General features: G+C 47.0%; 1 protein-coding gene across 1 annotated transcript; it reads right to left on the bottom strand.

Annotated features, from left to right (window-relative positions):
- Positions 1 to 378: 378 nt before the first annotated feature.
- Positions 379 to 15,697, bottom strand: SCD (stearoyl-CoA desaturase). Its single transcript, XM_010974437.3, has 6 exons — positions 15,225 to 15,697; positions 14,418 to 14,700; positions 10,426 to 10,556; positions 8,778 to 8,983; positions 7,095 to 7,327; positions 379 to 4,345 (listed from the first exon to the last, which is right to left on the bottom strand). Exons 1-6 carry the CDS (start codon positions 15,249 to 15,251, stop codon positions 4,146 to 4,148), a joined length of 1,080 nt encoding a protein of 359 aa, XP_010972739.1. The 5' UTR covers positions 15,252 to 15,697; the 3' UTR covers positions 379 to 4,145.
- Positions 15,698 to 27,258: the final 11,561 nt, after the last annotated feature.

The raw sequence follows: 27,258 nt of genomic DNA, 5'->3' as shown, positions 1-27,258 counted from the left end.
GTAAAGCACTGCTCTCCAGAGTGTGGCTCCTGCTGCTCTCTTCCTCGCTCAGTATCTTTATTTTGGGGCCATATGACTATGGGACACACACAGAGACCTGGGGAAACCTAGGTCCAAAGTGCCAGCTGGCAGTTAATGTGTTTGCTCTAATGGCAGCAGACTCCTGGTTTCCTGCGCCAAGGCTGAGTTTAACCTAGAGTTACCCCTAGGAAAGGCAGGGAGGGCAGGGCCGGTTACTGGGGCATGAGTCAACCATTGCAGCTTCTGCTTCTTTTTCACTCTTAAAGGTACAGGAGCAGGACATAAATAGGGTGGTAGGTTAAGTCCCAAGAGACTTTGAATTGCAGCCCAAAAAACTCCCAGACACAGGCAGGGCAATCAGATTCACTTCACTTTTATTATGAACAAACACAATCTCAGATCAGTACTACTAGCTTCAGAGTTGATATTAATAGAAATTATTCCGAAATTATTCCAAAATTATTCTTAGATCACAGATAACTACTATCCCACATAAAAAGGGAAAAATCCCACCCAATCAAGGAAAAGATATCCTGTGTATGTTTCCATGGCAATGAGTTTGCAGTCTCAACTTTTGTCTGGCTAGTTATCCACCACTTATCTAACGGGTTTATATTCCATCACTCAGAGAGAACCATATGGATTGAGGATAGCATCCAGGACACATGGTTCATGGTGGACATGGTTCATGGTGGATACTGCTACTATAAAAATACTCAGGACATAAGAGAATTCCTCTGCTGAAGGATCCCAAAATGCTTTATAAAAAGCATTAGTCACGCCTCAAAACTGCCCTTTGAGGTAGGTCAGTATTATTATTCCATTTTAACAGAAGGAAAACTGAGGCACATTATAGTTAAATGACTTGCCCAGAGTCACACAGCAAGTCAGTGGCACAGTGGTAGGAGAGGCCCTGGCCATAACCAACTGCATTAACATTGACATGGTGCTTTCTTTAACTTTTCACGCTGACCCATTTGAGCTACACTTACAGAGAATACACTCAGGATACTAGCTAACCAGGAGAAAAAAGTTTCCATTTTAAATGCTATAACCATCTTTTAATCTAAAAAAAAGAAATTATAAACCAAATACATTCAGATTCCTTCCACCCTCCATCAAATGCGGGCACTTTTAATAAAAACAGCCCTACAGAAGTTTCCAGAAGGGAATCCTGCAAATAGCTATACTGATCATTCTCCAGTCAGGCCCCCCTTTCTCCCAGCCACTTCTGCAGGCTCTCAGGTGCAAAGGACCTCCACAGAGGGAGAAAGGAGGGGGCAAGAGCAGGCTCTGACGCAACACTGATAAGAAAAGATGTAAGGCACCCTGATAAGTTGTCAGCATGCCTACAAAGCAAGGACTGTTAGAAATTCACACTCCATCAGATCTGAGTTTCTGGGTCATTAATGCGTCATTTGAATTCAGCTTTAGAATCTTGAAAAAAGGATTCCTTACTCAGCAGACACCCCCTCGCCCCACCTACATGTCCACATACACACTGGGGCCTTCGGCCTGATGAGCCCATCCAGCCTTGCGTAGAGTTGTGGTATGGATCAGATCCATCAACACAATCAGAAGAGAAGGGTAAAGTTGTCTTTGATCATCAATTAGAAATCTATTCAATTGATATAGGAAGAAATGCCCTCCTCCCTTCCATCACTGGGGCTCAACCATGGACAGAATGTTTGGTACTGTACATTTCCAATCTTAAGAGAGTAAAGCCAGGCTGCTGCATTGACAACTAAGGTTACAGGGACAGGAGTGGTCCAAGGTACTCGAAACACTGATCTTGTTTTTCTCAGACCTCTTCTATACTATTGTCTGCCCTAGGCTATGTTGTGGGGAGGGCTGGTTAGTTTGTCAAACAGAGAGTTCAGTAAAGTTCATGGCCTCTCAGATCTCAATTCTCAGCCAAAGCTTTGCCGTATACCCTGGCTCCGGGGCACGGGGCCTCCTCTGGAGTGAGGCACTTTGGAACTTTACCTTTGCTTTTTGTGCTTCCCAGTGAAGACTAGGCTCCTCCTAACTCTGCAAGCATCGCACCCATCAGCTGGGAGCATTGACTCAGGTTGGGCAGGCCTACCGAGTGAGCAGAGGCACCCAGCATGCTCTCTGGTTTGACCCAGACAGAGGAGACTGAAAACAAACCCTCTTTTGCTCCGTGGCTGGCTCACTGACACAACACGAGCATTTGGCTTGGCTGTGCCTCATGAGAGAGAATGCCTGTGCTCGGGATGTTTCTAGCAGGATCTGCCAGCCTTGTCTTGAGTTATTAGTGTGGCCGAGGAGCACAAGGGTGTAGGTGGAGACTCTGGAGGCCAAGTGAAAGTGGCAGCTAGCTCAACTTTATAAAGAGAAACAGTGGTTCAGTGACCCTGAGCATTCTGTCTGTAGGAGAGGGAGCTGCCTCTGAAAACACACAAAGGAGGCGTGCCTGTCCAGAGAAAGAAGAAAACATCAGGGAGGAGATAGAACTGGCAGGAGAAAATGGACAGATAGGGCAGGAATCAATAGTCGGGGTAGTTAAGAGATTCCCACCTCACCCCCCAGGCAGTCCTATACTTTAGGCTAGGAGTTAACAGAAGGAAAGGGTGAAAGGGTTTGACACCGTAGGGAGAAGCCTTCTAGTTTTCACTCATTCCGAGGGAAACTGGAATGAATGAATGGGCCCAACATCTAACTTGTTTGTATAACCAGCCAGCTTCCGTATTAGGGCACCCAACACCTTACTCAGTAACCTTCTGAATCCCCCAGCAACATGTGTTCTCAGAGCCCTTCTCTTGTAATGTTGTCTCTTAGAAACTGCCTACAGACCCTGCCCCTCAACCTCTCCATCTCCTGTCCAGCAGTGAGAGGAAAGCAGACAGATCACCTAATTCTTCTTCATCTTCAAAGCCTCCCTCTCCTTTAGAGGAAAATACTCCAAGTGAATGATTTTAATATTCCAAGCAAAGTACGTGTGTGTGTGTGTGTGTGTGTATGTGTGTGTGTGTGTGTATATATCGTTATGTTTGACCCAATTCCACTGCCTAAAATCCTCTTTTTTGGAAGGCATATGTGTTCACCACTGTCCCACCAAAGCATCCCTTCTTTGGCTATCTCAAAATGCTGCAGCCACCTTATTACTATGAGGGGAGTTGACCAACAGCCCCAAGATGGCAAAGCAGAAAGATGAAAGAATTGTGACGATTCCATAAGCTGCCGCATTCATCAATTCTGGAAACAGCCAAGCTGAAGATTTCTTGTTATATGGAATAAGAAATCTTCCTACCATTTAAGAAGAAGAAGAAAAAGATTCTTCCCCAGCAGAGACCACTTTTACCAAAAACTAAATACTTCTTTATCTGCAGCCTAAAGTATACTGGGACGTTGAGATTTGCTTTTGAGTTTGAGCATTGCTGAGCTCTACGGCCGTTCCCTGGGCAGAGTCAGGGGAGAAAGGCGGCGTGCTGTGTGGTGGGGCTTGAAGCTCTCACTGGGCAGGCAGCTGGGTGTCTGGTCATAACAGGAGCTTCATGCCTTGTTTCCTACCTCACCTCATCCTCACGTATCCATCATACCATGAATGCTAACTCTCTCCCCTGAAAATTTACCTGCTTTCAAAGCTGTGCCAAAATACAGTTATTTTTCCATTTCATCTAGAAAAAGCCTAGGCTGAAGATAATTAACAGGGGCCTTCCCAGAAGATGTCATATCTCTAGCTTGAGCCACCCACCTTAAAGCTCAGGACAGCTCCAGGAAAGAGTTATCCTTTGGACTCAAGGAAGACTGTCTAGGCTTTGGAAGCTGGAAACCCACCAATGACTGACCAGCTGCTTGCCTGGGAGGCAATGGGGGTGGGGGGGAGAGACAGAAAGAAGGTGATAGGAACAAAGCAAAGAGAAGGAAAATAGGACTAGAAGAGAGAGAAGAGAAGAGAAGAAATAAGAATATTAGCTTAGCATCATGAAGGCAGACTTGTTGGCTCTCAATTTTAAAAGAAATTTTAAAAGAATACTGTACTGGAATGGGTTAACATCATCATCTTTAGCATCCTGGTAGCATTATTCAGTAGTTAATAAACAGAACATTAAACCTCTGCCCAGCTGGCTTTTGGAAGAGGAGCCCGAGGGACCCCAAACTCAGCCACTCTTGTAGCTTCCGTCTCCAGTTCTTTTAACCCTGGCCAAGATGGCAGCCTTGGATACTTTCTTCCGGTCATAAGCCAGACCAAGGGCAGCCATGCAATCGATGAAGAACGTGGTTGGGTTGATGTGCCAGCGGTACTCACTGGCAGAGTAGTCATAGGGAAAGGAGTGGTGGTAGTTGTGGAAGCCCTCACCTGGAACAAAAGTGGAGAAAATTAAGGAGCTACACTGTAGATTGCTGATTTCCTGATCTTGGCAGACTGATTACCTAGCAGAGTACCTCAGACTTAGTAGAAATTGGCTGTTGTGGAATGAATGAATGAATGAACATAGTTTTTCCTAACTTTTTTTGGGGGGGTGGTACCTTTATTTATTTATCTTTGGAGGAGGCACTGGGGACTGAACCCAGGACCTCATGCATGCTAAGCATGTGCTCCACCACTTGAGCTATATCCTCCCCCCTAGTCTTTTCAACTCTGAACCAAACAGATCCCCTCAGAAGCATCTTAAGAAATGACAGGGGAGATGCTGGTTGCCATAGCTCTCTGGGAGCCTCTGTGGGAGGAGGACTGCCCATTTCCCTGAGGAGAGATGACTGGAGAGAGGACTAGAAAGAAACTGCTGTTGCTGAGAATGGATTTTAGATGGGACAGTTTCAGAGCTTCACTAAATATCGGTCTGACACCCTCAAGGCTCTCCATTGTATGTGCAAGTGTTAGGGTGGGGAGAGGAGAGAGCCCAGAATGAAGAACTTTTGCTATGTTTTTTACAAAGGTGAAAAAGGAGTACACCTTTCCCCACTGCACTGGTACTATCTCTAGGCATGGAAGGTACCAACAGAATTAGGCAGCAACAATCAAAAGTCAGAAGAAAGTAGGCCCAGCCCAGGGGCCTGATTCAGAGTGGATTGTTCTGGCTTCTAATTCTTTTAACTTTAACCCTGGTGCAGAGGTGATGTCGATAAAACAGAAGATCTCAGAGGGAACAAGAATCAAAAGGCTTAGGTATTCCCTCCAACCTCGAACAACCTGAAATGAGCAGTTCACTTGGATGGACAGAGGAAAATCAAAGAAATTCTCGATTCAGGATAATTTTTGTAAAGGGTAGAATCGTGGAAACTCCACAGACAGAGAGTTCTCCAACATTTGGCAGGATCTTCTTTCTGAACCCCCTTCAACAATAACAATACCAGCCCTTATAAGGTTGGGGTAAAGTCGGGTGGAGAATAGCTAGTAAAGGAGCAAGTCCAGCCCTTTGAAGATGAAAGGGCCCCAGGAGAGCAGTGAACTCAGTAGGAGGGTGAGAGGACCCTAAGGCTAAAGGTACCGAAGGAGGATTGCTCATTTTCATAACTGACTTTGCAGCTAGGCTCTCTTTAGGCACTAGCCAGGCCGGTACTCATCAAGCTTAAAACAGAATCAGACACACACTTGTTGCCAAAGGAGAAAAAAAGAGAAGGGAGGTAGAGATAAAAAAGAGAGTGGGTGGAAGGATAAGACTTTGCAACTGGGGCAGTGAGATACAGCCCAAGAGAGGATCAAGGGGGGAGGTCAGCTTTGGCAGAGAGAAGATGTGCGTGTGACTTGGGGGAGGTAATTCAAGAAGAAAAAGATTCGAATGGCAGAGAAGCCAGCTACCAGAGAACAGAGGGTGAGGCGATAAGGGGGAGAACCACAGGTATGGGGGAACGATTGATAACTGAGACAAAGGAAGATACTGGCAGTCACTTTGAATGGACGGTCATAAAGAGGTCGGGATTGGGGAAGATCCATTTGCAGTTAAAGACCAATCTCATTCCAGAAACTTCTAGAGTGTTTATAAATTTTCTGTGAAAATAGACTCTATGATTGATTTCTAACATGGTTCAGAATAAGAACATGCACAAAGGTGGAAGGTCCCTGAAAGGAAGGGAAGATGCATAAAGGTTAAAAGGAGATGGGGGGAAAAAATGCCTTTAGTACAGAGAGTAAAAAAAAGATGGTCCGAGTTGAGAATATAAAGGAAGATTTTAGAGAAAAAAGTGAATGCCAGGCCATGGTGCACATAAATGTGTGGTGCGGGGAGGTTGCCTAGATATGCTGGATGACCAACAGCACTGATCACTAGTGTGGAAGAGGCTGTGGGGTTTGCATAAGGAAAACTGACTCCAGGCCTTAGTCAAGATCTATATTTAGTTCAAAAGAGAAGCAGAAAAAAAGTGCAGACAGATGGTAGAACCCTGTTGTCTTCAGCTCTGGCCACTGGAACTGGAATGATAGAAATAAATTCTTGAATAGTCGGCATTAGATCAGTGAACTTGAGTTGTGATCAAATGAATGGCTTTATCAGGAGTTTCCTAAGCCATGCTGAGGGGAAAGAGTTCCCAGAACAAAATAGCAGCAGAAGACAGAAAAATAAAGGATAAGAGATGAGAGTGGTAGGTGGTGATAAAGGGCCACAAGCAGTTGGTTTGATGACCCTCAGACTGGCATCACCAAGCAATAAGGCATAAATAGAGCAAGGTGATGAAAGAGAAGCTTATTGGATTAAATGACAAGTGTTTGTTCTACATGTTGTCCAGCATGTCGAAATATAAAACACTAGGCTTACCAGCCACCCAGATGATCCTCCTGGTCTACTTATATGTATTCCCTACCCCAAGCAAGACCACCACCCAGCCCAGAGATGACTGGAAAAAGGACAACTCAAAGGAGCTCATCACACACAACATCTGGGGGTTATTTGGGAACCTGGAATCAAAGGCATTGCTATTTTTTTACCCTTTTCTCTTTACATAGGACTTATCTCACCCTCAAGGATTTTCTAATATGCCCCTTAGTTTTATGGTGGAAATACAGCTAGAGAGGGGTCATAAAACAGGCTAAACTGGTTTTTCTCACTCCTAGCCTAATATCCCACCCAACAGACCACTTGATGTGTTCTTGCTGTGGACTGCAGACTTACCCACAGCTCCCAGTGAAACCAGGATATTCTCTCGGGGGTTAATAGTCTTGTCGTAAGGGCGATATCCGTACAGGTGAGCAGCACTGTTCACCAGCCAGGTGACATTGAGCACAACGGCGTAACGAAGGAAAGTGGCAAGGTACAGGCTGTGTTGAAAAGTTTCACCCCAGAAATACCAGGGCACGAGTGTGGGCATGATGAAGCACATCAGCAGGATGCCGGGTTTATAGTACCTACATGGAGAGATCACACGCCTGGTCAGCAGAGACAGGACTCTGAAAACCTACCTGATTTTCCACTCTCACAGGGTTGGGCTGTCTCCTTCCTTCTACACTGGTGAGTACAATGTGGCAGGAAACAGAGCAAGAGGGAATGGGGTGGGAAATCTTTTGAGAATTATCATACTTTTCAGATGAGGTCATGAGGGTCAATGACTTTTCTAGGGTCATGCCACCAGGAACCGGTGGAGCAAGGATTGGAATGCTTTGTCTCCTGACTCTAAATCTATCGCTCTTTTTTTTTAACTGCAGCATAATACCCTATTGGTTAAAGAGGTGAGGTCCAAATTATAGACTAATGTACTGAGTTCTCCTTCCCAGGTTTTCCCATTCTGCCTTTGGGCTCCTTCCTGTCTGTCAGTGCTCTGTGCAGAATCTATGTGTAGTATCTTGCCTCCATTTCCTGCTAGCCACCCTCTAAGCTGTCCTCTTCTTTTCCCTCAGCAAGGCACACTGAGTGTCCTGGACGTCTGCAGGCCTGTCCCTCTGGAGGCCCTGTCCCATTCCCCCAAATGGAGAGCAGGCCACTGACTCCCAAGGGACTGATTGCCTGCATCTCTTCAGCAGTCAAGTCTGATCCGCTCATATCATTAGCATTCCCTGCCTCCAACTCCTCTCCATTCTTCCTTCCACTTCCCCGGCACCAATCCCCATTTTCCTGACTTGTCACCCCGCTTCTCACCTCAGTGGCTCAATGGCTTCTCTCACCTATTCCGAGAGTCACCTTTCTAAAGCACACCTCTGACCATGCGACATTCTGGCTCAAAAACCTTTCCATGGTTTCCTACTGCCTGGGTTCAGTTAAGCCCTGCCTGCTTTGAAAACTCCGCAAGAATGGTATTGGTCTCTCTAGTCTTATTTCCTACCACACCCTGTACTTCAAGCAAAAGGACTCTGTTGCTGGAACATGCTTCCCACTTCAGCTCATTCTTTGTTTGCTCTGTCCCTCCCCCCCGCCCCCACACACCTGTGAAAATCTCTCCCCATCAGTGGATTCCAAAGCTACTTTCTTCACAAACCCTTCCCTGATGTTCCCCACTCCACGATCTCCCTCCCCTTGGTGACTCTCATGGGTATAGAAAATATTTTGCCACCTATCAAAGGTATTTGGACCCTTGGCTTGTCTCTCCTCTCCCCCATGGGCTGCAAACTCCTCAAATGTAAAGACTATGACAACATTCAGCTTTGTATCCATCATTGTCCTAGGTCAACAAACATTTGTTGAATTTAATTGGTTTAATTAAGAAAGCTCAGAGAGAAAGAAACAACAACAGTCTAAGGCTGTGGGCCCTTGGGCTGTTAAAAATTAGGGTTTTAAACTCAGTTTCTCAGCTTATTGTTGTTGTAGGAGTAAAAAGGGGTCCCCCGAATGCCAGGTGCCCATCTCCATCATGGCGCCACTCACCTCCTCTGGAACATCACCAGCTTCTCGGCTTTTAGGTCAGACAAGTCTAGCAAACCACCTTTCTCTTTGACAGCGGGGTGTTTGCGCACAAGCAGCCAACCCACGTGCGAGAAGAAAAAGCCTCGTCGGGAATTGTGGGGATCAGCATCTGTTTCCGAAAACTTGTGGTGGGCGCGGTGGTCTCGGGCCCATTCAAAAACGTCATTCTGGAGGGACAGAGAAGAGGAATGAGGCTTGAGGAGAGACACCCTCTCAGGGGATGCCCACGTGAGGTGTCTTCAAGAGCCCAGGGCTCAGCCCAGCCTCACAGAACACCCAGGAATCGAGGCTCCAAAGGAGGAGTTATAGAGTTGCCTCCTCTCTTCCCCCAACTTGCCGCTGAAGCTTAGGTGGAAAAGCAACTTAAAGCCTCAGGGGCATTTGAATAGGGCTGCTGCTTGAGGGTTACATGGTGGGCAGAATGGAGGTAGATCAGACAGAGCTCAGAGAGTTTCATCAGGAGAGAACACTGCAATTCTTCAAGCAAGAAATCGTGGCAGAGGTCTTCGTGGGCTGCCTAATTCCCTGGGCGTGGAGAATAAGAGGCAGGCAGCCTTGTGACCAAGCGTCCCAGTCAGTGGCTGAAGCTATGGCCAGCTCCATTCTGATGCCTTGGCAAGAGACAGCTCATACAACTTAACAAGGCCAGACACATAAATCATGATTTGACATTTCCGAAGGAGCTCTGGGCTCCTCTGGGGCCCTTTGTATCCCTTAGAGAGGGTTCCAATATCTTCCTCCTTGTTGCCCTACAGGGACAACATCAAAAAGTGTAAAGCCCTATGGCCGAGGTGATCATGTGACTGTGGGATATTGCCATGACGAAGGGGACCAATTTCCTTCTTTTTTCCTCTTGCTTCAAGCTAAGCCCCACACTACACGTCATCCTTTGCTCATTGCTGCTGCTGAATAACTGTGAGTTCTCACCCTCCAAATCCCTTCATTCTATCTGTTACAAACTTTCTGCTTCAACAAACCTCAATGCTTGACTTAGGCAGCCTGGCAGCCCAACATAGGACTATAATGTTGGTCTACCTAAATGCTCAGTGACACTATTTCCCCATCTGTGAAATGGGAATAATAATAGTATCTACCTCCTAAGATGGCTGTGAGGATTTAATGGAGTAATCTACGTCAGGGGCTTAGAATAGTGCCAGGCACATACGCAGCACTATGAGTGTATGTTCTTCTTACCTGAAAACAACAGAGTTCATGAATGTGTGAAACATTAACTTCAACCCCACTGTGGTGAAATAAGACATTCACCTAAAAGAGTGAACTTATTGTCCAATGTATGCCCAGGAAACCAGGGTCAGTCCCTACCTCAAGCACTTCCACAACAGCCAAACTGCGCGGTAACAGGGCATCAAAAACGATCCAATACACTGCGAGTACTTCCTCTTTATCTCCTATTTCCCTTTTCCAGCGACTCAGAAATATGCTCATGTTTTATGGCTGTGAGGACTGAGCCTGGACTTGAGGTGACCGTAAGGAGAGAGGAAAGTGAAGTGGCTCTCCAGGTGCTGCTCCTCTCTAGGCACCGATCGCCACCATTCTGCCCTCGTCGACAGAGTGAGGAAAGAAGAGCTGAGCACAGCTGGCTTCTTACCTGGAATGCCATGGTGTTGGCAATGATCAGGAAGACCCGCAACGGCAGCCGAGCTTTATAAGATCGGTGACTCCACAGGCGATGAGCTCCTGCTGTTATGCCCAGGGCACTTATTATATAGTAGAAAAGCACTGCCGGGAGAAGACAGAGTGGGAGTCACTAATTTGGGAAAGCATTTTCATGATGTTCTCCCCAGGTCAGAGTCTGTGTGTTCTAATCTCAGGCTTCTGGTAAGACCCTGCTTTACCCTGAACTTGATGGATACCCTGATCTCTTGGGCCTCTTTGATTTTACCACTTGAAAAATACCATCACCTCCCATCCTCCCAACCTAGGAGCTGGAATAAGCTTAGGAGTTCCAGGAACTTCAGAAAGGCAGGATGGAGAAGAGAGCTCTCACCCCTCCCCGCCGCCACCAGCCACTTGTCCTTCTCAGTCATGAGGGATGTTATCCCAGGTCTCATCTCCTCTGACCTTCAGCTCACCTTCTCCAACATTTTTTGGACCACAGACCACTCCTACAGAGCTTAAGACCCATAAGCAAGGGTAGTATTAAAATATTTAGCAGACAGTATGGTTTGGGCACCAACAATTTGGGGGACCCTAGATTCTAGGGGACTTTAAGGGGGCTTAGGACTAGGGCTACTGACCCACTGGTACAAAAGCATTTCAATCTTTTAGCAGGCATAGAAGGGGAAAATTCACCCTGCACTTAAGTCATATCTGCACAGTGTCTTAAGCCTCACCAAAGATTTTATATTCCCAGATTCACTGGATACCCTGAATGGGGTTTAAGAGCCTTACCTTGCAGTTGAAGAAATACATGCTCAGAGAGGTTAAGTGTTTATCCATGGTCACACAGCTAGTAAGAATTGGAGCCATGGTGTGAAACAAGGTTTTCTGTTAACAAGCAGTTCGTGTTCCTGAACTCTGGCATGAGTATGTATACCATCCACCTCCCCAAGATATGCACACAGTTCCCGCATCTCTCTTTTGCCAGGTCCTTCCTTCACCCATACACCCTCCGTCAAGGCTAATTCTAGACAATGGGACAGGCTCAAAGCTGTGGGTGGAGCACCCCAAGGCTGTCTTGCCTCACCTTCCCGGAGGCCTGCAGCCCCGGGGGCGCCAGATAGTCTCTAACTGGGAAGTGAATAGCTGGGTGTACCCACCTTCCCCTGTTCAGTAGCTCCAGCAGGCAGAGGCTGGGGCCTTGGTAGAGCAGTGACTGTTGACAATGTTTCATTCCTAGGGAAGCAGCTAGAAACAATGGATCCTCAGTGGCCACTGAACTTAGTTGCTGTTGGAGACACCACACATTGCAACAAACTGTCCTGTGTTCTTCACCAGCCACAGATACCAGTTTCCTAAACAAGCCCCCACCCTGCCCATCTTCCTCTACCCCATCCTGTTCCCCCTACAGGATCGGGAAGATAGCCATGGAGCCAGAGTCCGTCTCAATGAAAGTTCTACCTGTAGCCCCTCTGGACTGGATTAGGGCCCCAGGTGGTTTGCTGGCCTCCGATGCAGCCTTTGCCTGCATTTGTACCTGGATAAATGACAGCTGAGCCAAAGCCTGCCAATAACCAAGGGCGAAGAAAAATGTCTTTGGCACAAAAGAAGAAGCACTCAGCTCAGAACCAAGGAAGCTACTGGGGTTGTTCCATGCTGCAGAAGACCCTGGCAAGTTGACTCAGAAAGTACAGAAGATCCTAGCATGAACAGAGGAATTGGGAAAAGCACGCAAGACCTCTGGTGCCTTCTTCTATCAGCCCCTCTAAGCCTATCTAATAGAAGGCCTTGTGTCAGTTGGAAATTCATTCTCTATTAAAGTCCAGATTGATAGTTAAGCAAAACCTCATAGCTATAGCCATAAGAGACTGGAGAAGTTTTGCCCCATGGCCCCTCAGGGGCCAGAGATAACTCTGCTGCTCTTCCCTCAGGGCTCTTCCAAGACACACTCAAAATTGCTCAGTCATGAGAAATACTGGAATCACAACCATTTGCTGATTTAACACTGTCCTTAGGGATAAAACAAGAAAAGGTGAAGTCAAGCTCCTGAACTCTGAAGGTGAGACCTCTGACCCTCCCCCCAACCCCTCTTGTTCCTTAAGGCAGAGAAGTTCTCATATCCCTTACCAAATTGCTCATTCCGTCAGCTAAGCCATCCACTGCAGGGCCCAGGGACAGGAGTAAAAAAGTCACCAGTCTCTGCATGACATGTTTCTCTGTCCAAAGGCACAGCACACACCCATGGGCAGGGCCCCGAAAAGGTAGCAGGCACAGCCCTGGTTTTGGGTTCACATTCTGCCTCCTGCACTAGCAGCCGATGGGGAAGAGCGAAGCAGCCAGTCTGGCCAAACTCTGGACTTAAAGAGGCTACTGGGACTCCTGAGGCTGGAAAGGGCTTGGAAGTGACTAAACACTTTGTGAAGACTCCTCTATTGGTCAGAAGGGGTAGAGAGAGGAGTCCACAGTCTCCCTGGGGAATCCTTGCCCCTGCTCTTGATTCCTTATGCTGCAACTGAAGTTCTGCTGGGTTCTCAGAAGGGCTGGAGAACAAATGTCCCCTCCGCTCACAAATATAAGAGCCTGTCCTGGTCTATAGATGAACTGATTTCCTGCACCTGGCCGGCCCCACCAAATGACCCATGTGTAACTTAAGGAGCACCCTTTCTAATCTTAAAAAAATAAAAAGTACTGTTGTCCCCAGTTTGTACCTGGAAAAATTGAGAGAACGGATCTACCCAGATGCATTTCTCTGCCTGTGGCATCAAGAGGATTTCCTAAGACAAAGCTCCACGGACCAGATCTACCATCTTTAGACCAAAGAGGTCCTGGAAGACTCAGGTGAAAGTAGGCCTACCAGCTCTTCTACTACTAACCACCCTCCAAGAGCGCAGCCAATTTCAAGCAGCCCATGCCTGAGACTGCTCTAGAAACCCTCAAGTTGTTTTCTGGAGAGGGAGTTCTGGCCCACCCCGCCTTAAGGAGTGGCAGTATGGGGCCCCTGGGTCTTTAGAGTTCCCTGCTCTCCCTTCCCAAGTCAGACTTACGGTGACAGAGGTGGAAATGCCTGCAGAGCGCATGTGTGTGTGCAGGGGGCAGGGCCCTGCTGTCAGCCAAAGCCCACGGATTCCTGAAAGAGCTGAGCTAAGGCAGATCAGGGACACATTGGAGACTGTCTCCCTACTGCAGCAGCCTCAAGGCCAGGGCTGCTCAGGGCTTTCTTTTCTGGTCTGGCCTGGCCTTCCCGGGCAAGGAGGCACTTCATGGCATCAGGAGAGAGGGGCTAATGGGACCCGAAACACTTCTTCAATCTTATTTCATGCCAAGAACATTTTGTTGAGTGGCATGTACAGTTCCCTGGAGAGCTACGTGGAGTCCTAGAGCAACCCATCTTGGTAATCTGGGTTATGCAGGAGCCTTCTTCATCTTTCTGGATAACTAAGCAGCCTGATTGGGCCACAGATCAGGGCAAAATCATTTCATGAATGACCACCTCTCTCTTTCTCCCTCTTCTACTAACTCTCTTCTTGAGTAGTTTCTCTTGCTATCCCATGACTGTGTTCAGCATATACCCCCTAAAGCCACTGGTCTAGTCCCATGGTCCCATGCCTTCTAGGCAGGGTCCCTGATTCTTTCGTGGCTGGCAGGGCTGGAATAAGCAGTCAAGCAAATGACCTGAAACAGAAAAGCTCTTTCAGGGAAAGCAGACTCTCTGGCACAGGTCTACTCACTTTAAAGCCTGCAGCACATGGTCTCAGTGTTCCCTCCCCAACACCTAAATTAAAGGACCCCCAGAACTGACACTCCTGCATCCCAAACCCCCTAGGCTCTGTTCCCAGCCCACCCAGCCTCTCATGACACCAAAGTGAAGTGGCTGGGAAAGCCTGTCCTGGAGGCGCTGGTGTTTTTATGTAAGATCCTACTTTATTAAAAGAGTGGAGAGAACCTGGGGTACTGGGTCAGGAGGACAAGGGAACCTCTTACCCCAGCAGAAGGTGTAGAACTTGCAGGTAGGGATCAATGTGATCCCATACAGGGCTCCCAAATGCAGCAGACCCATGAGGATGATGTTTCTCCAGACATACACAACCTTGGGCTTTGGGCCCTCCTTATCCTGGTAGCTTGGGTCATATATGTCATCTTTCATTTCAGGGCGGATGTCTTCTTCCAAGTATAGGGGAGTCTTCTCCAACTTGTCGCCTCCATTCTGCAGGACCCTGGAGGGAGGCGCTGTGATGGTGGTGGTGGTTGTGTAGGAGCTAGAGATCTGGAAGGGAGAGGAAGTGGCGAGTCAGGAGAGAGGAGAGGACACGTGGAGATAGTAGGAGCCACTTCACTCCCACAGCAAGCTGGGGAAGGGTGGAGTATAGGCACAGATCTTGCACCAATACCCAGATTAACGGAGGGCAAGGTCTATGCTAAATGGAAGTGAGGTTAAGTCTCCAGGAACTGTGTAGAGAGATTGGGGAGGAGGTTGAAACCTCAAGGTGAAGGGGCAATAGGAAGGAGTAAAACACTCGCATCCCTACGGACGCACAAAGGAAAACCCGCAAGTCTACATCCATAAAGATACCGGCACAACCGGATTTTTCTTTAAAGCTTAAAAGACAGCAGTTGGGGAACTACGTTCCCAACTTGCAATTCACATTCCCAACAAATTGACGGTAGGACAACTCGCAAAAGATGGCTATGTCCTCCGCGGGAATCTAAGCTCTCTCCTCACCGAGTCACCTAGAAGCCCAACCAGCGCCGGCGAACCCGCGGTCTGGGAGCCATTACTTGGAAGCTCACCTCCTCCTGCAGCAAGTGGGCCGGCATCTGGGCTCTCGGACACCGGGATCACTTTCCCAGGGCTGAGACTGCGGAGCTGAGTTCGGGGCAGCCCGGACTGAGCGTAGACTAGTTCCCGAGCCCTCTTGTGCTCGGCGATCCTCGGCGCCACTCTCGGAACCCTTTGCTGCACCGTGCGCGCTGGATTGGTGTCCGGACTGGACCCGCTGTGCGTGGATCTCCCCAGGTTGGGGATTTAAAGGCTACAGCTGGCAGTGGGTGACCGTGTCCCGTATTTCCTCAGACCCCTTTTATTCTCTGCCAACAAGAGGCAAAGTGCGCAGAGTTGGCTCACAGTGGGAGAGTCGCATGGGCGGGAGAGGGGAGGAGACAGAGAGCCGAGGCGTGCTGAGGGCTGGAGGCGCAAAAACTGGATGCTGCAGACACACCGCGTCTCAGCCGCCGCAGCCCTAGCCTCTGCCCCTGCCCCTGGGGAAATGCTAATAGGCTTCTGTAGACTCTGGCGCGTCATTGGCCGAAGGGAATTTGGTGCCACCTCGTCCTGCCGTTGCCATTGGCTCGGCGCAATCTGCTGTTCCCCCTGCCGCGAGCTCCTCACTCCCCCTCCCTTTCTCCTTCTCGGCTTCTCTTCCACCGGCCGCTGGGCCTCTGCCCGGCATCCTGCCGACTCGGGGGCGCTCGGGAGCGTTCTCTCTGGGAGAGAGAGAGAGACGACCCGGTCCCGGAATGGGGGGGGCTGGGTGCCAGCCCAGGACTGGCCCCAGGCACTTCGGGAATGGATGGTCACTGGGGAAGTTTCCCGGGAAAGAGTGGGGAAGCCAGGCGGGCGACCACTAAGCACAACTCCACCCCCGCCTTCCCGCTTGCCGAGACGCGTGGGAGGGGAGACGGCATGCAAGCCCCGGGTCGGGGGCCGCCGGGCAGGGTGGAGCCCCGCCTCCCTCCGTGGCGAACGCGCCGGGAGGGGGTGGGGGGAGTCTGTCCGCGGCTGAACAATGGCTCTGCCCTGCCCCCCGGCGGCGCGGAGCAACCCCGGGACTGCTGAACTCGCGGGTCTACGGGCGGGAGGTCGCGCACACACACGTAGATGCACAGATGTGTGGACCTGCACGCGCGCACGATGTTCAGCCACTGGGCACGCCCAGCAGGGGACGTTCACCGCCAGGCAAAAGTAAACGATCTCATCCCTGTGCCAACGCCTCCGGAAAGTGTGCGGGATGTTTCGGAGATTCTTCAGATTGTCGTGTTTGTAATTTTGGAATCGCCTTCATAAGAAAAGGCAGGAAGCACAGGCATGTACTTTCTCCCAAAAGCAGGAGAAAGGACTTGTATGTGGAACAAGAATATCTAACAGGTATTGAATTATTACTGTAAGCCAATTAATTCACATTTAATACTTACTCGTGACCTGTGACCCTGTGAGGTGGGGAGTCCATTATTCCTCTTAAAGATGAGAAAAGTGAGCTATGGAGAGATTAAATAACTCGCCTATGGTCACAGCAGACAGTAAGTGGTGGAGCTCGGAGTTGAACCAAGAAATGTGATGACAGAACCCAGGGTCTTAATTCCTGCTCAGAATTCTTGGTCCCTGAGATTTTCTGACTCCACTGATCTGTACCTCATGCCCCTGCCTTTTCTGGGGCTGTGGGAGCCTTACCATGAGAGTAAGCTGGGAACCAGGCAGGCTGTGCATCCTCCCAGCCTCCTGCCACACCCGTTCGTCCCCAAATACTGTCCCAGGACCCTTCCTCTGGGAAGAGGAGAAAGTGAGGAGTTCTGTGCCCACGACAGGCTCCTCAGGAAGAGGGCATCTGGGGATGCCTGGAAGGAGAACTAAGGAGCTCCTTAGCTGGCCACCAGTCTTGGGTTCAGGGCAACTCCCTGGCCAGTCACCAGCCACCTCCATTCCAGTCCTGGCTCCCTGTCCAGTGCAAAAATTTTGAATGAGACTAGATGTTTTCAGATGTGGAGAGCTGGTCTCATCATGGCTCAGAAACGCTCGACGTGTGGAAGAGACGTCTATGGACAGCTGTTCCTCTCCAGGCTCTGCCTGCAATGTCTGGTTTGCCTAATTCCTTTGCCAACTAGAGGGTTATTCTTCAAGGGAGAAGATTCAGTTTCTTTTGGGGTGTACCTCTGATTGTGGCCAAAGGTGGCTTTATGACTGAGACCAGCTTTCTTTCTCTTTAACTGTCCAGGTATATTTGAGCTTGTTTCCTCCAGATCCTGGACTTCATCAGGGAATACGCTGAAAAATCAGAGTTCCTGGAAACTGCCCTCCTCGCTTAGGTTCTGGTAGGTATCATTGCTGGTATAACTTAGTGCTGGCATTATTATTTAAGTCAGCTGCTAGGTCATTCATTTTCTGCCAGAGAAAGAAAAGGGAGGCCTGCCAAGACAAAAATGGAGAACAAGAGTATTTTATTCCTCTCTGAAGACAAGATGCTATCTTGTAGGGGAACCTTTGGGAGTTTAGGGAAGGTCTGGATTAGGGAGTTTCAGAGAGAAATGGTCAGAGCCCATCTCACTGTTGATGACTATGGTAGAAAGATGAATGGTTCCCTAGCTTGGGCTTCCTCCCTGAAGTTCATCTGAGGCATAACACATGGCTATGAATGTGTCTCCCACTACTTTAAAACCCTAAATAGCTTGCCACTGCCCACAAAACAGTAATATCATGGGGAAAGCATGAGCTTTGATATCAAGAAATATCAATCAGTGGCAATTTAAAAGTTATAAATAAGTATGTGATCAATATTTATATCCAATAGTGTTTATACATTGACTAAGATGATAGATATTTTAGCATATAATAGGAAGATATAAAGTATGCTTGGGAGATGGAGATTGGAGCTATAAATCTTGCTGTATGAAATGGGGCACAGGGAACCACAGCAGTTTCTGAACTTTGTGTTGATTCTTCAACTCAGGAGATGAAAAAACAGACCCTGTTTAGTCATCTTAAGTAAATAAGATGTCATTAGCTAGTAGTCACAGGTAATGGTCTCCCTGTTCTTCAGCCCTTCTCAAGTATTCCTGGATCTGGTTTTATAGGCCAAGAACATCTACAAAAAGCCTGTAGCTATTATTCTACTTAATGGTGAAATATTAAATTTTTTCCCTTAAGATAGGGAAACAAGCAAGCATGTAATCTCTTACCGCTTCTATTCAATGTTGTGCTAGAAAACCTAGCTAGCATAATGGGCAAGAAAAAGAAATGAAAGGCATAAGGATAGGAGAAGAAGAAATAAAACAGTCATTATTTGCAGAAGACATAACTGTGTATATAGGAAACTTATGGATTCCACCTACCCCCCACCAGAAAAAGTCAAAATTGGTAAATGAATTTTAAAAGATCAAGGATATAAAGTCAATATGAAAAATTATTCCATCCTATATACTATTAAAATATCAATACCTCTAGTTATCAGAGAAATGCAAATCAAAACTGCAATGAGGTATCAGTGCACACCAGCCAAAATGGCCATCATTCAAAAGTCCACAAATGTTGAATGCTGGAGAGGGTGTGGAGAAAAGGAAACCCTCCTACACTGTTGGTGGGAATGCAGTTTGGTGAAGCCATTATGGAAAACAGTATGGAGATTCCTCAAAAGACTAAAAATAGACTTATCATATGATCCAGCAATCCCTTTCCTGGGCATATATTCAGAGGGAGCCTTAATTCAAAAAGATACATGCACCCCAATGTTCATAGCAGCACTATTTACAAAAGCCAAGATACGGAAACAATCTAAATATCCATCAACAGATGACTGGGTAAAGAAGTCGTGGTGTATTTATACAGTGGAATACTACTCAACCATAAAAAATAATAAATGCCATTTGCAGCAACCTGGATGGACCTGGAGATTGTCATTCTAAGTGAAATAAGCCAGAAAGAGAAGGAAAAATACCATATATCACTTATATGTGGAATCTAAAAAAAAAGACGAAGTTATTTACAAAACAGAAACAGGCTCATAGACATAGAAAACAAACTTATGGTTATGGTGGGGGGGGTGGAAAGGGTTAAATTGGGAGTTCTAGATTTGCAGATACTAACTAACATATATAAAATAGATAAACAACAAGTTCATACTGTGTAGCACAGGGGACTAGATTCAATATCTTATAGTAACTTACAGTTAAAAATTTATGAAAATGAATATATGTATGTTCATGTATGACTGCAGCATTATGCTGTACACCAGAAATTGACACAGCATTGTAAACTGACTATACTTCGATAAAAAATAATATACAAAAATTGGAGAATGAAATGGCATCAAAAATATCACATACAAAGAATAAATTAACTAAATATTCACAGGATAGCTGATAGCTAGACTGAAAATAACAACGTTGCTGAGAGAAACTTTAAAATACTTAAAGAATTGGGGGGGAGAAATTGAGATATACTATGTTCATAGACGGACAGACAATGTTGATCTGTAGAATAATTTAATCCCTGTAAAAATCCAACAGGTTTCTTTGAAGAAATAGACAAGCTGATTCTAAAATTTAAGTGGAAATGCAAAGGGTCTAGAATAGCCAAAAACAACCTTAAAAAAAAATAAAGAACAAAGTTGGAGGAATTAAATTATTTTAATTAGAGCTTACTGTAAAACTAGAGTAGTCACAAGAGTGTGGTGTTGGAAAAAGTAGGAGACAAATAGATCAACAAAACAAATTAGAAGTTTTAGAAATCCACCAACATATATAAGGTTAACTGACTTTTTACAAAGTTCCTAGGTTTATACAACATGGAGGGAAAAGTCTCTTTAATAGATATTGCTGGGACAACTGGATATCTGTATAGAATACATGAAACTCAACCTCTAACTCACTCCACACACAAAAATTAATTTGAAAGGAGTCATAGAGCTAAATGTAAAACCGACATCCAAAAAGTATCTATACAAAGCAGAGGAAAAGATCTTTGTGACTTTGAGGTAGGCAAAGGTTGTTTGGACAAGAGAGAAAAGGCAATAATTTTAGGGGGAAAAATTGATAAACTAGACTTCATGAAAGTTAATATTTTCTGATACCAGCAGGAACAATTAAGAAAACAAACAGGACAGAGAATGGGAACATATATCACAGCACATAAAGAGGTAAACACTCAATAAAAAGTGGAAAAATATTTAAACATACATTTCACAAAAGAAGGTATAAAAATGGCCAATAAATGCATGAAAAATTGCTGAACAGCACTAGCCTTAGATGTGACACACAAAGCATGGGCAACAAAAGAAAAAAAAATAGATAAATTGGAAACTTCATCAAAATTAAATTTGTACTTTAGAGGATATTATCAAGAAAGTGAAAAGACGACCCACAGAACTGGAGAAAATGTTTGCATATATTTGATAAGGAACACATATCTAGAACATGCAGCATACAAATAACTCTTACAACTCAGTAATCAAAAAACAACTAACCCATTTACAAATTGAATAGACATTTCTTCAAAGAAGATTCACAAATGGTCTATAAGCACATGAAAAGATGCTCAACATTGTTAACCATCAGGGAAATGCAAGTCAAAACCAAAATGAGATACTTCATACACATTATGATGGCTGTATTCAGCAAGACAGATAATAACTATTGGTAAGGATATGGAGAAATTGGAACCCTGCTGCTGGGAATGTAAAATGGTGCAGCCACTTGTTTTGAAAACATTTTGGCAGCTGTTCCAAAAGTTAAACATGGGGTTACCATCTGATCCAGCAATTTCACTCTCAGGTATATTCCCAAGAGAAATAAAAACGTTTGCCCACACACAAACTTATACACAAATATTCATAGCAGCTTTATTCATAACAGCCAAAAAGTGGAAACAACCCAAATGTCTGTCAACTGACTAATGGATAAATATGATGTAGAGTATTTTTACAGAGGAATGTTATTCAGCAGTTAAAAAAAAAAAAGTGCTGGTGCACCCCACGACGTAAATGAACCTTGAAAATATAATGCTAAGTGAAAGAAACCACTAAAAGAACCACATATTGTGTGAACCCATTTATGTGAACTGTCCAGAATAGCAAAATCTATAGAAACAGAAAGTAGATTAGAGGTTACCTAAGGCTTGGAGGGGGCAATAGGGAGTTTGGGGGTGAGGGTAGGTGGTGGGTGATGGCTAAGGAGTGTGAGGTTTCTTTTTGGGGTACTGAAAATGTTCTAAAATTAATTGTGATATTGGAGGTACAACTTTGTGAATATACTGGAAACCGCTGAATCATACAGTGTAAATTGATAAATTGTGTAGTATGTAAACTATATCTCAATAAAGCTATTTTTTAGAAACAACGAGATACCTCTGATACTAGAATGGCTAAGTTGTAAGGACTGAGAACACTCAATGTTGGTGAACATGTGGAATCACTGAAACCCTTGTACACGGCTGGTGGAAGCATGAAACCGTTCAACTACTTTCAAAACCCTTTGGCAGTTTCTTCAGATATTAAGCATGCATTCATCCTAAGATCCAGTAATTCCACTCCTAGGAATATCCTCAAGTGAAATGAAAACATACGTCCACAAAAAGACTTGTTTAAGAACATTCATTGTAACTTCTTTCGTTATAGCCTCAAATGGGCAGCATCCCCAAAGTTTGCCAAGAGGAGAACAGATAAGCAATTTATGGAAAGAATGAACTACAAACATATGCAACAACGTGGATGATTCGAGAAAACATGCTCGCCAAAAGCTAGACGCCACAAGTACATACTGACTGATTCCCTTTTTACGAAATCCAGCAACAGGAAAATCTAATGTACAGTGTGAGAAATTAAGAGTGTGGTTCCCTGGAATAGGGGGATTTGACTTGGAAAGGGGCCCAATGGAAGATTTTGGCAATTGAAATGTTCTCTATCTTGTCTGAGGTGCTGGTTACCTGACCATATACAATTGTCAAGATTCATCAAGCATGATCTGGACATTTTATTGCATGACAGTTTTACTTTTGCTGAACTAGGAAGAGTCAGTGACCAGAGCAGAGCCCAGAAATGGAAGTCCTAAAATTTGCTTCATTCATTCATTTCAAATGCAACAGATAGTCATTGGGCCCCGACTCTAGAGCAGGCGCTGTTCTGGGAGGTGGGGACACTGGCAAAAAAGCTCCATGTCCTTACCTTCATGGAGCTTACATTCTGAAGGGAAAAGCAGTCAACAGAGTAAACAGTTACCTAATGTCAAGTGTAGAAGGAAAAAGAATAGGGAAATTTAGAGTAAGTTGTTCTATGGAATGCAGGACCTTGGGAAATTCTGGGCATGATCTGTGCTCAAAGCTCACATCTTTTTTTTTTTTTTTTTTTTAATTGCTGTCCAATGGCCTGAGTAGTCTCTTGCTTCAATATTTGGGCCTATTTCTGAGCTGAGTTCCCACTTGCCTATGACTTTTCTCTTTGGGACACAAACATTGTACTCAGGACTTACTGTCCTGGGTATTCCTGGGGCTGGACCCAGAGTGGGTGGGATCTCTGCCGGGTGAGGCTGATTGCTAGAGTGCAGGTGGTTGCAGGAGGCAGCCTGTGGGCAGAGCTCTCCAGAGGGGCTGAGTCTCTTCACCTGGCCTCTCATCCCTTTCTGACCTCTGCAGGCGTTGAGGATGTTACTGAGGCCTTCTGTGCCCCAGCTCTCATTTCATTTTGTCTCCCATCAGAGTCTGGCAGCTGAACTGTCTGACTTGGGCTGTTTGTTGCATATACCTGACTTCTGACTCACAAGGACACCTGACATAAAGGAGGACAGTTCAGAGGACTTTTCTGCCTCTTCCCACTGCTGAGAGGGCAAAGATGTTGATTGTCTTGTCAAAATTTCCTTCTACCCACAAAGAAAGGCCATGACCCCAAGCAGGTCACTGTCAGGAGAGATGAGAGAGAGACAGAGGGAGAGAGAAACAGAGAGAGAGGCAGAGAGAGAGTTAGTTATGCCTCTGGGATATAGAGGCGCTTCTCGCTTCTCAGTGAGGCATCAGCCGCTCCCCTCGTGTGAGGCCTCTCTTTAATGACCTCACCTTCCCGAGCATGGCTTTGGGGGTCCCACTCTAAGCAGCCCAGCGAGAGTGCAGTAGACTTCCCTGGAAAGCCAGGATCTCTCTGGAAAGGGAGTCCTCCAGGTGTTGGGGGTGGGGAAGGTGGCCCCCTGCCAGAGCACTCCCAGACTTTCAGGAAGAAGCCGATTTATGAGGTAAGGTTGTTTCACCCTTTCTCTCCTCCTGTGGTTGTGAGTCACTCTTGGCTGCATAATCAGTTGCCACATCTGTCAAGGCAGTCTTCCTTTGGACTCTTGACATGGCGTGGGCAGGGGTTTTGAAATGTAGGGGCAAACTCTGCATGCTGGTCCTTCTGACCGTATGTTAGTGTCTCTGTGCTTCCTGGATTCAGGTTGAAGCCTCCAGAGTCCTTATTAGAAAGACCCCGGAGTCCTGGGCGTTAAGACAGTAGCTCCGCATTGCTCCGTGGCAGACCAGAGCACACCCTTGTAGGTTTCAGTTTCTCTCCCTGTGCGCAGTGGGCGCAGGGGTGACACAGTAGCCGCCCCTGCTGACACCTGGGAGTATGGAAAATAACAAGATTCCAGAGCCTGCTCTTTTTTCTTCCAACTCTAATCCCGGTTTCATCTCTGACTTGCTCTTTCAATGCTTTGTCCTTCAGTTTCTCTTCTCTGAAAGGGAGCAAGCAGACTTAAATTGCCATGTACTTCCCTGGCAAGTGAGAAGTTGATAAATATCTAGCTCTGACCTCCCAGGGGCTTGGGGAGAGGATGAGTGCCCCTATGATAGGCTTTCTGCACATGCATGACCTTTATTCTAAGAAATCATGTGATTCTCATGAATACCTACTTATCACATGGACAGGCTTGAACTGGGCACAGTTTGGGCCTCCCTTTTCCTTTTTCTTGACACATTTAGGGAGAGGGAGCTTCCCCAAGCCACATGCCTGGGATTATGGCACATTAGTCTACAGAAGAAAAGAGGGAAATGGAGTTGCAGCTTAGTGGTGGTGACTGGTCCTTGGGTAACGCTTCCCTTGAGGGTCTGTGACTGTCCCCAGTCAGATGTCAAAGGGGGGATGGGGGAGGACGTTCACAGATCTTCATGCAGCCTGGAAAGCCCACTTGACATTCCCTTCCTTTTGCCCAGCAATATCCACAAGTTGTGAGCCTGGGAAGGTAAGGCTTACAGACAGACTAGCTGTGAGCCTCATAGGTGCTCAGGGACCTCAGGACTGTCTTCTGGCCCAGCTGCCTCCAGCCTGTCCTTCCTTATCTCCTTCCTCACTCTTTTACACAGATCTAAGCCAAACTTTAGATGTACATAAGTAAAGATAACATATCCCCTTGACCTAACGTCCTACCCAGTGGGGACAGAAACTATGCCCATCTCCTCACCTATGACTGACAGGTACCCAAGACTTCTCCCAGCCACGATTGCTTCAGCCCCTCAGATTCTGAGATTAAAGTGCCAGTTTACTCAAACAAACAAGCATGCCAAGACAAGCTGTGATCCAACCAGCACCACATATCTGTCCATTCACACTGCCCATGACATTGTGATATCAGGGCAAGAGGCCAGAACTGTACAAACTGTCCTCACAACCCTGACTTCAGGATTTCCTGTGGGGCCAGGCATCATGGACAAAGCATAGATGCCAGCACCCTGGCTGAGGTTTGCCCCAGCCTGTCCTCTGTGCCAAGAGAAGGGCAGGACCCTCCTAGGCTGTGGCATCTTCCTTGTCTCATGGTCCAAGCTGAGTCACAGGGAACAGACAGCCAGGAGAGCTAGAGTGGACTCCCTTCCTCTTGCCCAGAGGAGAGGAGACCAGACTGGTCTGCCCTTCTGGAGCCCCTCTGGATACCCACTGGCTTCCAGGGGAGATTGAGTGAAAGAAGGAATGGGGCCCCCACACCTCCATAAATGTATTGGTTCACTCATTCAGCAAATGTTTGTGGAATGCCACATGGTCCCAGGCACAGTGGTAAGTGCTGAGGGCTCAAGGAAGTCTTGGCCATTCACCACTGTGGAGGAGATCCTTATAACTCCAGATGATGGAGCTTAGCACAGGGTGCTGTGGACTTCAGAGGAGAGGCATACACCAGACCAGCTTGGGAGAACCAGGGAAGACATCTTGGGAGGCAGTGGCAGTACTAAATCCCAAGGGGCCATTGTATGGATGGAGAGAAAGGCAGTTGACAAGTTTAGAGGCCCAGAAGAGGGAGAGAGACTCACAACTGACACTCTACTGACTAGGACCTGGAACATGCTCCTTCTGGGCCCCAGTCAGAAAGGTGGTGCGAGGTCTTGTGCTGTGTGACCCTGGTTGAGAAGAGGCCAGTATGTTTATCCAACCAGCTCCTCCATGTTACCAGATGGCTACGTATCCACACCATCTGTAGGGCCATCTCTACCGCTCTGCACCTCTTCTCCCCCAGATTCTCACCTGTCAGGCACAGAACAACAGGGTGTGTGTGTGTACATGTACATGTGTACACATATACTTGCCTGTACAGCTGTGTGTGCTGGGAGGGGCCTCTACTAAGTAATTACTCCCTATCTCTGGGAACTGAGGCTAAGTCTGCAGATCAGAGTGAGTGCCCCTGGGAACAGTTAGTGCTGTGGGCAGAGTGTGTGACCCAGGGACTGACAATCTGGGCAGGTGAGACATGGGAAGAAAGGTCTTAGGACCAGGCCAGAGCCAGCAATTTCACTGACACCCCAGGTAGATGAGATCTGGGAACAAAGATCACAGGACCCGGGCCACACCGGTGATTTCAATGGTGGCCAGAATTTGCACAGGGGATCCTTCCCCAGGCTGAGAGGGTATTGCATGCCTCGGACTTTCATCTAAGATGGGCAGCGGAGAGGACAGGCACCTACAGGCCCCAGCCCTCCAGCAACAAATGTGCCAAGAGAAAAGTCTTTCTTGCCCTGACTCTTTTCTGAGCTGAATGGAGAGGACAGGGGCTTGCCTCTGTTGCCTTTGTGAGAGAGAGACGTGCCTGCATTTGCTTCCTGTAGGGGCTAAGAGCGCCCTAAGGGAGTCATACTGTCTTCTAGAATTCCAACCGGTGCTTCCTCTCTCCTGTAGGTGAAAGGTACCAGAACTTAGCCATTCCTTGCCCTTCACCCCCTCACTCTGGCTTCTCTCCTCCTTTTCCCACCCTCTCTGCTGCTCCCTGCAGGCCCCTCACCCCCAACAAGGCACCCTCTCCCCAGTCAACCCAGCCTCTAGCCTGATGCACCAAGGGCACAATCAGCCTGCTCAACCCTGACTTACTCTTTGCCTGACAGTAACCTCCTCCACAGCTGATGTCACCCTGCTTTGCACTGACACAGCAGCTGAGCTGGCCACAGCAGGGCTCTGAGGTCCAGAGGGCAGCTAGCAGTGTCCTAAGCCAAGCTTCCCTCTGTGTCCCCCCAACCCCCCAGCCTTTCCCAGCCAAGAGTCTGCTGCTTTCCCTCTGGGCCAATTCCATCCTCTGAGCCAATGTATCCACCTGGGGATTGAGTGTTGACTGAGCCTTCCCTGTGTCCAGTGGAAAGTCAATTCTCTGTTCTGATAAGCCGGGCAGGGGTGTGCAAAGAATGGAGCCAGAGTTCTGGTCCCGCCCCTGGGGAGCTCGCCGATTTCCAAGAGAAACAGGACAAAGCACAATAGCCAACTGGGCATGATAGTATCTGATGACGGCAGAGTGTAAACATACCATATTAAGTAGGGTAAAGGTTCAGGAAAGGGAGAGGGGCCTTCCTAATAGAAGTGCCCCTAGAATTGGTTATAGAAGAAGAGGATGGGCTTGAGACAAACTCATTTAGCACTTTCCAAAGTGTCTACTCATATGCACTAGGCAGGTGTTTTAACAATCTACTAATATTTATTCACATATTTAATCTCATTTTGCACAGCTCAGAAAAGTTGTGCCAGCCAGGGGTTATTGGGATGGGGGATGATGTGGTGGGAATATATCAGCTGCATCTGCTAAGTGTGTGGTAGGTACTTCATAGATTGTGTCTAGCAAGTAGTTCTTTCCA

Source organism: Camelus dromedarius, chromosome 8, assembly GCF_036321535.1.
Source record: "Camelus dromedarius isolate mCamDro1 chromosome 8, mCamDro1.pat, whole genome shotgun sequence".
Classification (NCBI taxonomy): Eukaryota; Metazoa; Chordata; class Mammalia; order Artiodactyla; family Camelidae; genus Camelus; species Camelus dromedarius.
Note: the sequence above shows the minus strand (reverse complement) of the source record. Positions and strands in the feature narration are given on the sequence as shown.